This window comes from Galeopterus variegatus, unplaced genomic scaffold (genome assembly GCF_000696425.1).
Source record: "Galeopterus variegatus unplaced genomic scaffold, G_variegatus-3.0.2 Scaffold8202, whole genome shotgun sequence".
Lineage (NCBI taxonomy): Eukaryota > Metazoa > Chordata > Mammalia > Dermoptera > Cynocephalidae > Galeopterus > Galeopterus variegatus.
Window position 1 is genome coordinate 26,748 of NW_007734313.1, and position 11,586 is coordinate 38,333.

The 11,586-nt window shown below is 33.8% G+C and overlaps 1 protein-coding gene across 1 annotated transcript in view; it reads right to left on the minus strand.

The window, feature by feature from the left end:
• LOC103608249 (testis-specific gene 10 protein-like) overlaps positions 1–11,586 on the minus strand; it is a gene marked incomplete at its 3' end in the record, with an annotated part of 68,945 nt that overhangs the window by 25,462 nt on the left and 31,897 nt on the right. The window contains exons 5-7 of the mRNA XM_008592705.1: positions 11,017–11,185; positions 8,074–8,184; positions 1,562–1,747 (exon numbers count right to left, since the gene is read on the minus strand). Coding sequence (XP_008590927.1) covers positions 1,562–1,747; positions 8,074–8,184; positions 11,017–11,185 — 466 coding nt within the window. The remainder of the gene's footprint in view (positions 1–1,561; positions 1,748–8,073; positions 8,185–11,016; positions 11,186–11,586) is intronic.

The following is an 11,586-nucleotide window of genomic DNA, read 5'->3' on the forward strand; positions in this document are numbered from 1 at the left end:
AAAAAACCCATAGATCAGAGACAAAGTTCTGATATTAGCCAGTAAAGTTCTAACACCACCAAAAAACACCTATAAAACCTAGAAGGACCAGAAGCCCCCGGGCTCCCAAGCTGGGGCTGAGGGGTGCTGAGGGCCTCAGCCGCGTCCCCCCAACATCTGCATCCAGCCCAGTGATGACCACCAGGCTGCCACTGGAATCCCCCTGGGCTTCCTTGCTTGAATGAGGGGGGTGCCACAGGCTTTGACCATGCCCCCTCCTTCCTGCTCCTCCCATGCTATCCTCCTCCCCTTTCTCCTCTCCCCCGAACTTCTCCACAACATCTTAGAATGTAAAATAATAATAACAATAATAATAAATAAATTTTTTTGAAAAGAATTTAATGTCTGTTTATATTGAAAGAAAAGTGAAAAGATAAGCCACAGACAAGGACAAGATAAGTGTAATATTTTTTAGAGGATTATTATCAAGAATAGAGAATTCTTATAAATTAATATGAAAAAGATAAACAACCCAATAGATAACTGGGCAAAGTTTAAGAAAAATTCACTCAAGAGAAAACTCACAAATGAGGAATCCTAAATGGCCAAGAAACATGAAAAGATCCTCGATTTCACTGGTAATGAAGAAAACACACAACAAAAGTACAGAAAAAATTTTAGTCTGGCAATATCAAGTATTAATTAGTATTTGAGAAAATGAATTCATGATTTTCGTTGGGGAAGTGAAACTTTAGAGGGCAATTTGACAATACGTAGAAGACTTGAAATTGTACATATCTTAGATCCAGTTTCTCTTCCAGGCATAATCCTACAGAGACATATAGCCAAGGAGAAATATAAAAGGAAGCTTGTTGCAGTATTTTATTATTGAAATAAGTGAAAAAATTAAATTTCCTTCAATATGGAGTGAATTAAAAAAGAAAATATTAATACAGTGAACACATGCAACTGTTTGAAGTAGTACACCAAATGTATAAAAATGCATAAATTTCAAAATTACAATATTGAGTACAGAAGAAAAGATGCAAATAGATGTCTATGGTATGTTTGTTATCACTTAAATAAAAACTTAAAACACATAAAACAACATTATACATCATTTGTGGGTGATTTGTAGAAAAACTATAAACACATGCAGAGGAGTTAGACACCCTGACACCAATAATTAGGGAGGGAGGAGGAAAAAGGATGAGAGGTTGTATCTGTAATGTTTTATTTCTTTAAACAAAGAGACATTTGAAGCAAATATGGCAAAATGTTAGCATCCTTATATCTGAGAAGTGGGAATATGTATGTCTGTTATATTACACATTTTTTGCACTTTTTGGGTATTTTTGAAATAGTTCCTAATTTTAAAAAATGCTAAAGATCATTCTGGTTGTAGGACAGACAAGAGATTAGAGGAGAACCAGAGTGGATATAAGGAGAACATTTGTTTAGCAGCTGTAATTCACAGTATATTTAAATAATTTAAGTGTATGTTTATATAATTTATTAAAAGCCAAACAAAACTTTTAAATACAGCACAGAATGTATTATAAGCATATTTTCCCAAACTTACTTGCTCAACCTCTCTGTTGAGGGAATCTACTTTTTCTTTTAATCTGTTACCCTCTGCCTCGGCAGTGATAAGTTCCAGTTTGAGGGTATTGTTATCTGCCTCTGATTGACGGGCCTTATTTTCCCAGTTTTCAGCATCTTCATTGGCTTTTCGGAGTTGTTCCATTATTTGCCGGTTCTCAGATTCCTAAAAAGAAAAGCTTACTTTAAAACTTTAAAAATATTCAACATATGATACAAATTAAACATTATTTTCCAGGTCATTGGGAATTCACTTGCCATGAAGAGCACTTGTAATATAATCTTGAGGAAACCTATCCGTACTCTTAGTTTGGAAAACTGGTCATCCTGTGATTAACAAAAGGGAGTGAGATCAGGATCTGCCCTGGCTCCTGAGTCACACTCATCCTGCCAGTAAACTTAAATAAATTTAATTACTCTTATCTTTAGGACCTGGATGAATAAGCTGTTATGTTTTCTTTCTTTCAAACAAAATCATCACTGCCTCCTTTTCCCATATGTCTGCTCACTGACTACTTGCTGGTCTGGTTTCTGAGCCTCTGACCTTTTCTATCTGTGTATTCCCTTGTTCCTGACTGCTTTACTCAGTTGCACTGGCTACAGAGCTTCTGAGTACTTGCATATCTTAAGTATCAACTTCTGATGATTCTCTTGGTTTGGCACATTTCTTTTCTGGTTCCTGCCTTTCATTCATAGCCCCTGCCTTAATTTTCTTGATCATGGACGGTTCTGTGATTCACTATTGCCCACTATTCTAGCAACTTGCCTCAAATTGCTCAGACGTAAAATATAAGACCTATAACAATAAGCACTACTCATAAATATGCATTCATGTAAAAATTGGGCATACAATAAAGAACGAGATTTTTAAAACCTTCAAATTTCTGACATGAGCAGGCAATGAAGTAGGATCCTATTTCTGGAGGGAAAAATTCAGCTCTACAAATAATATATACTATACTGGCAAATCATTATTAGACTATTTTTTAAAATATATTTTAGAATTATGGTCTGGCCAACTCATTCTAAAAAAATCAGTTATAATTTCAGTAATTACTTTTTTTTAAAGGGGCACTAGATCTCTTTCTCTTTTACCTACTAATGAATAGTGCATTTCCCTATCAGAAAGCCTCAGCTAAATTAAATGACTAGGTTGCAAAAAATAATGTCTCACCCTATAAGCCTTTCAAATTAACTTTATGTTCTCACAATTATGATTACTTAATCATTAAAAAACTGGTTGAAATTCAGTTAATATCGCCACCTTGTGGTCTCTAATGTGAAAAATCTCTGCCAAGACACTTACCGAGTTAATATGCTAACGTCTCACCCTATAAGCCTTTCAAATTAACTTTATGTTCTCACAATTATGATTACTTAATCATAAAAAAACTGGTTGAAATTCAGTTAATATCGCCACCTTGTGGTCTCTAATGTGAAAAATCTCTGCCAAGACACTTACCGAGTTAATATGCTAAGTTTATTGGCTTTCAAGATTCAGGTATTCCAAATGTGCCAGGAGGAACATGTGTGTTTTCAATGATTATACTGAAAATAATAGTTGTGTAGAGAATATGTACTTAGGAGGTATATGGTACAATACACATACACTGAATTTTACCCACTTTCTGTAGTGTTTATTATCTATGTCATTCACTTAAAATTGCCTTTTAGCTTTATGTAGTTAGGTGTGGATCTACTGTCTCCCTGATAACACCTTGAAGATAGGAAACATTTTTATATTTTGTTGTGTGACCAGGTAATACATCACTCAAAGTGAAAAAGGATTGCCATAAAATGTCTCTCTGGCCCTTCTCGGCAACCAGAAACCATAGTTTACCCATAGAGGCCAGAGCAGTGTGGGGCTGAGATAGGCAACATTATAAAGAAAGTGAAAATGTTCTTCGGTATTCTCCATTCCCCACCTTCAGGATCTCTTCATTTCCAAGTATATGGTGACTCCCCCATCCTGTACCCACAACTCCCTCTGGGCACCCACAGGGTTCACTGCAGCACTCCACCTGCCTCATATGGAATCCTTTGCATTTCTAGCCTGAATTATGGTTGCAACCTCTCCTAATTGTTCCCGCTCCTTCTGATTTTGTTACCCTTCTGATTTATTCTCCCTAATATCTGCAGAATAATCTTCCTAAAAGGCAATTCTCAAATAATTTCAATGCTTAAGTTCTAATGAAAACTTCCTGACCATAGGGTTCAAAGAAGATCCTCCTTATTTCTCCATTATCACCCATCTGTATACTCCACTCTAGCTACAGGACCTACTTTTTCCCCCTTCTACCTCTGCTCATGTTGTTCCTACTGCCTGGGGAGCCATTCTGTTTCCTCTCTGTTTTTCGTCTCTGGCTTCCCAGCACCTAGCTCACTGCCCAATGAATCAATGAGTGAATGAATGAAGTACTCCACACTTGTTGATGGCCTCTCCCTACCAAAATGGACCCATGGTTCATTCTCTCAGGGGTGTGCCTAGATCCACCTACTGCTGTGAAATGCAATCTCATAAACAAACTCACATTAGGATGCTAAAAGCTGAGAGAAGCCTGATGTGTGATGTCTGAAATACAATTCCAGAATATAAAAGCTCCAATCCCTAATGGTGGAATTTCAGGTAATATGACTGACAGGCTAGGGAGATACAGGGAAGCACTTAACATTGGCTGAAAGCTTACTACGTTAAATGTTGTTCTAGATATTCATTTATTTATTTCTGACTAGATGGCTGACTGTGCTAGGTGTTTCAAATTCTTTATCTCATTAACTTGTGTGTTCTTCTCAATTACAGATAGGAAACCGAGACTCAGAGAGGTTACTGAGGAGCCTGCATAAATCCATGTCATTAGTGAGAAGAAGAGCCAGATCTTCCTGATTCCAAAGCTGCTGTCCATTTATGCTATTATACTGTTGGCACCTTAAAATCAAGAAGTATAGGAAACCACCTGCTTTGTCCACATAATACTACCGCCTTGCTGCCTGAAAGCAAGGATTGCAATTTAGGAGTCCTTAGAATCTCTTATCTCTTAAAGCCCTTATGTATACTATGAATAAATGTCCAAGATATATTTGTAGACTGATATTAAGTGATATATTAAACAAAATAAACAGTTTTGGGGGAAAAAGTTCCTATCAATGGTTAGAGTGGTATGTAGATAACACCACACCTATTATAATAATCAATCCACCTACACAGTTTTAGATAATATTTTACCTAATGAATATATCTAACATCCTTAGTCAAGCTATTTATTCCAGGGTTGCCACACACACACCCACACTTGTTTGGAATCATGTGATGTCACATACCTACGCCTGGTCAAATAGTTGCTAACAGAGAAGTGCAGATGACAGCCATCTGCGCTCTGGTCTTAAGAAGTAGATGGCCCCATAACAGGAGATCAATTCTGCTACACAATCAGGTGGAGCCTCCTTTGTCAGAGGTTTGTAATTTAAAACTTCACCATTTTCAAATATAAGTGAGGCCAAGTTGATTCTGGCCCTTTGCCCTTCATGCAGAAAGATTCTGCTTGTCTAAAGTGGCTGAGTAGCAAATTAAATGGGGCATACTCTTAAGTCACCTTTTTGCACATTGGTGACATTCTAAATATACAGTTAATCCATCATTGTCAAAACTAAAACATGCTATGTATTAAAGAGTTGATTCACCTCTTCCTTTGAGTGTAATCAATTACTAAATTAACTCTAGTTAAAACCCTTAGATATCATGAGCAAAGAGAAAAAATATATACATACTTCAGACTTTAATATATTCTTCAGCTTGTTAACCTCCAAATTAGTATCTTGGACCTTCTGTTTTATGTCGTTAAGTTCATTATGAGTATCATTCAATTTTTTGGACAGTGCCTATGAAAAAAAGATAACTAGATTTGACTACAAAAAATTAAAAATCCCTGTATGTCAAAAACACCATAAATAAAACTTTCATTACTTGCAACAAATATGATAAATAAAATTAATATATCAATATATAAAACTCATATTAAAACAGTGAGAAAACACAATAGCCCAACATTAAATGGACAGAAGAACCAAACAGACAATTCACAAAGAGGACACATAAGTAAATAATACTTGAAAAAAATTAAACTTTACTGGTAATCAAAGATACGATAGTTAAAACAATGAAATACTATTTTGCCTATCATATTATTAGAGATTTAAAGCTATTTAGTTATGGCGAGAAATAGGCATTTCTATATACTGTTGGAGTTGATATAAATTTGCAAAAAGCAAATTTGTAATCAGCTCTCTGGTGATGAATCAAGAGACATTTTTAAATGCTCATAAAAACAAGATAAAAATGTTAATTATTGTTAAAGATGGGAGATGGTACAAGGGAATTCACTATATTTGAAAATATCCATTTAAAAGATTTTTTTAATTAAAAAAATTTCATATGCTTTGACTCAATTTGAAATGAAATCTAATAAAATTTAATGAGATAATGTTCACTGACACGTTACAGTGACAATATTTATTCATATTATGTGAATTACACAGTAAATAATAGTGTATCTACATAATGGTAAAACCACGTAGTAGGATATTATGCATTTATGAGAAATATTTAGAATAATTTTTAATATATTAAGCAAAAAAATCAGGCTAAAACACAAAAAATACCTCATTATCCTAATTTGTTAAAAACTGTGGTATCAAGGATAAAAATTTTTAAGGTTTGCATTTTCCAAATCTTCTACAATATTAGTTCTTAACCGTGGCTCACAGAAGGATACCTCTTCTGTCCATGGGTCTATGACCCAAACGAAGGCAAAAACTTTCCCTGAACATATGTAAATTATTATTACACCAATTTTCTTCTGATTATAAAACATGTTTATGAAGTTTGAACAAGGCAGGGAAATGCTTGTGGAGTTATAGTAAGTTAATAATAGTCACAAAATATTTATTGAATCATATGCTGGACACTATGGTTAATGCTTTCCAGACATATTCTTGTTTACTATCCATTTTTATAGAAGATGAACTGAGATTCAGAGAAGTTAAACTATATGATCATACAACCAGACAGTGAGATTCAACCCCATGTGAGTCTTAAATACTCAGCTGTACTGCTTCCTCATGTAGAAGAAAATACGATATAAAGTGGTATGTGGGATTTTATCTCAGCTACATCAAAAAGTACATGTAAAAAATTGTATTAAGAAATTTTTAAGTGTACTGAAAATTGGTAAAAAAAAAAAAAGTCAAATGTTAACAGTGACTAACTTCTGGGTGGTAAAAATATAAGAATTTTGTTTCTGTTACTTTTTAAATTTTTTAAAAAGATTTTCTATAATGAGCTTCTATTTCTTAACTAATCAAAAAAATAGAAACTAAATGTCTAGTTTTTCATAAATATAGGTTATATTCACCTTTAGCCTATTTGCTATAGATACAAGAGATTACACAAATGTAGACCTTTTAAATTTGCATCTATTGGTTTTTATTGCTAGTCATTAATTTTTAAATAGACTTTATGTTAGAATAATTTTATAGAAAATAGATTTATAGGGCCGGCCCGGTGGCGCACTGCTACAGTGCGCCGCTTGGGAGCGTGCTGGCGCTCCCGCTGAGGGTNGAATCTCTTATCTCTTAAAGCCCTTATGTATACTATGAATAAATGTCCAAGATATATTTGTAGACTGATATTAAGTGATATATTAAACAAAATAAACAGTTTTGGGGGAAAAAGTTCCTATCAATGGTTAGAGTGGTATGTAGATAACACCACACCTATTATAATAATCAATCCACCTACACAGTTTTAGATAATGGACTGATATTAAGTGATATATTAAACAAAATAAACAGTTTTGGGGGAAAAAGTTCCTATCAATGGTTAGAATGGTATGTAGATAACACCACACCTATTATAATAATCAATCCACCTACACAGTTTTAGATAATATTTTACCTAATGAATATATCTAACATCCTTAGTCAAGCTATTTATTCCAGGGTTGCCACACACACACCCACACTTGTTTGGAATCATGTGATGTCACATACCTACGCCTGGTCAAATAGTTGCTAACAGAGAAGTGCAGATGACAGCCATCTGCGCTCTGGTCTTAAGAAGTAGATGGCCCCATAACAGGAGATCAATTCTGCTACACAATCAGGTGGAGCCTCCTTTGTCAGAGGTTTGTAATTTAAAACTTCACCATTTTCAAATATAAGTGAGGCCAAGTTGATTCTGGCCCTTTGCCCTTCATGCAGAAAGATTCTGCTTGTCTAAAGTGGCTGAGTAGCAAATTAAATGGGGCATACTCTTAAGTCACCTTTTTGCACATTGGTGACATTCTAAATATACAGTTAATCCATCATTGTCAAAACTAAAACATGCTATGTATTAAAGAGTTGATTCACCTCTTCCTTTGAGTGTAATCAATTACTAAATTAACTCTAGTTAAAACCCTTAGATATCATGAGCAAAGAGAAAAAATATATACATACTTCAGACTTTAATATATTCTTCAGCTTGTTAACCTCCAAATTAGTATCTTGGACCTTCTGTTTTATGTCGTTAAGTTCATTATGAGTATCATTCAATTTTTTGGACAGTGCCTATGAAAAAAAGATAACTAGATTTGACTACAAAAAATTAAAAATCCCTGTATGTCAAAAACACCATAAATAAAACTTTCATTACTTGCAACAAATATGATAAATAAAATTAATATATCAATATATAAAACTCATATTAAAACAGTGAGAAAACACAATAGCCCAACATTAAATGGACAGAAGAACCAAACAGACAATTCACAAAGAGGACACATAAGTAAATAATACTTGAAAAAAATTAAACTTTACTGGTAATCAAAGATACGATAGTTAAAACAATGAAATACTATTTTGCCTATCATATTATTAGAGATTTAAAGCTATTTAGTTATGGCGAGAAATAGGCATTTCTATATACTGTTGGAGTTGATATAAATTTGCAAAAAGCAAATTTGTAATCAGCTCTCTGGTGATGAATCAAGAGACATTTTTAAATGCTCATAAAAACAAGATAAAAATGTTAATTATTGTTAAAGATGGGAGATGGTACAAGGGAATTCACTATATTTGAAAATATCCATTTAAAAGATTTTTTTAATTAAAAAAATTTCATATGCTTTGACTCAATTTGAAATGAAATCTAATAAAATTTAATGAGATAATGTTCACTGACACGTTACAGTGACAATATTTATTCATATTATGTGAATTACACAGTAAATAATAGTGTATCTACATAATGGTAAAACCACGTAGTAGGATATTATGCATTTATGAGAAATATTTAGAATAATTTTTAATATATTAAGCAAAAAAATCAGGCTAAAACACAAAAAATACCTCATTATCCTAATTTGTTAAAAACTGTGGTATCAAGGATAAAAATTTTTAAGGTTTGCATTTTCCAAATCTTCTACAATATTAGTTCTTAACCGTGGCTCACAGAAGGATACCTCTTCTGTCCATGGGTCTATGACCCAAACGAAGGCAAAAACTTTCCCTGAACATATGTAAATTATTATTACACCAATTTTCTTCTGATTATAAAACATGTTTATGAAGTTTGAACAAGGCAGGGAAATGCTTGTGGAGTTATAGTAAGTTAATAATAGTCACAAAATATTTATTGAATCATATGCTGGACACTATGGTTAATGCTTTCCAGACATATTCTTGTTTACTATCCATTTTTATAGAAGATGAACTGAGATTCAGAGAAGTTAAACTATATGATCATACAACCAGACAGTGAGATTCAACCCCATGTGAGTCTTAAATACTCAGCTGTACTGCTTCCTCATGTAGAAGAAAATACGATATAAAGTGGTATGTGGGATTTTATCTCAGCTACATCAAAAAGTACATGTAAAAAATTGTATTAAGAAATTTTTAAGTGTACTGAAAATTGGTTAAAAAAAATAAAAGTCAAATGTTAACAGTGACTAACTTCTGGGTGGTAAAAATATAAGAATTTTGTTTCTGTTACTTTTTAAATTTTTTAAAAAGATTTTCTATAATGAGCTTCTATTTCTTAACTAATCAAAAAAATAGAAACTAAATGTCTAGTTTTTCATAAATATAGGTTATATTCACCTTTAGCCTATTTGCTATAGATACAAGAGATTACACAAATGTAGACCTTTTAAATTTGCATCTATTGGTTTTTATTGCTAGTCATTAATTTTTAAATAGACTTTATGTTAGAATAATTTTATAGAAAATAGATTTATAGGGCCGGCCCGGTGGCGCACTGCTACAGTGCGCCGCTTGGGAGCGTGCTGGCGCTCCCGCTGAGGGTTCGGATCCCACATACAGACCGGCCGCTCAGTGGCTGAGCAAGGTGCGGGGGCAACACCGAGGGTTGCGATCCCGTTGCCGGTCCCGGTCCGGTACGGGCGCGACACTGAGGGTTGCGATCCGTTGCCGGTCACGGAAAAAGACAAAAAGGAAAAAAAAAAAAAGAAAATAGATTTATAGAAAAGTTGTGAAAATGATAGATTCCCCATATGCCCCACATTCACTTTCCTCTATTATTAACATTTTACATTAGTATGGCACATTTGTCAAAATTAATGAACCAATATTGATATATATTATTAACTAAAGTCCATATTTTATTCAAATGTCCTTCATTTTTACATAAAGCCCTTCCTCTGCTCCAGGATCTCATTATTCATTAACTTGTGAACAAAGTACTTTAACATCTCAGATAATCTTTTATAAATGAACAAATCTTTGCATCTTTATAGCTGTCTATGTAAATTTAAAATATTTAACAGTTAAAAAACACAGACTTTTTATGATGCACACTAAACACATTGAAAGTGATATCAAAGTGGAGAAAATCATTTTGACTGAAGAATTTTGAAGGGGTAAGTAATTTTCCAAATAGAATTCTCTAATGTTCGAGTTAAAATGATGTTATTGGAAATGAGAACTATGGATAAGACCGAAATATTTTGGCTTAGAGAGGGAGTAATTATGAAAGGAATTTCCCTAAAAAGAGTCATAGTGCTAAAGATCAAAAAATGCAGCCCAGTCCATACGCTCACATGTACACAGAATAATATGTAGTCCACCAAATAAAAATACCCTTTTCTTTAAAGTTTCTGAAGGTTTTTATCCTCATCTGTTGATTTATTCAAATATTTATCCTTCAGTAAGGAAGTACTTTCTAAGGTTTAATATAAATCTATTATATCCTCGTTCCCTCTTTTAATATTTAACACACTACATCTGAGAATTTCATTAAGAAATTATGTGGCGTATTCTGTTATAAGGGTTAAAAAAAAGACTAGTTCCAATATTTGAGTTTTCCTACAAATGAGAGGACTGTGCCTCAGAAGAAATACATTTTTTCTTGAAGAGAATGAGCCTTAAGACCTAGTGTACCTGGTTTTCTTGTTTAGCTTTAGCAAACTGTTCTTGGAGAGTGTCATTCTCATGAGCCAAGATATCTCTTTCCCTGGCAATCTGGGCCAGCTCATCATTTGTTTCATCCAATTGCCGGCGCATTCTGGAAATGTCTTGTTCACACATAATTAGGGCTTCAGTAGACTGTCTATTTCACAAATCCAATAGTACATAAGAAGAGACATTTTACTGAAACAATAACAAATTCTCACAAAACAGAAGACAGATAGCATGAAAACATTTAAAGAGCTTTCTGACACCATTAAGTACATACGAATATAAACTGCAAAGACAGTGCATTAGAGTTTCTCTACACTGCCATCATTTCACTATGAAAAGGATACTAAATACACATAATAGTCAACGATTTGCTAAGTACTTCAAAACTTCTGACACCAAGGAAGAGGAAGGCCTTCATTCTACCCCTAGCTGTTATGGTTTAGTCTCCTTTGCAGATTCCTGCTCCTCTGCCCTCTTAAAAACTAATGTTTGGGCCGGCCCGTGGCTCACTCAGTAGAGTGCGGTGCTAATAACACCAAGGCCCCGGGT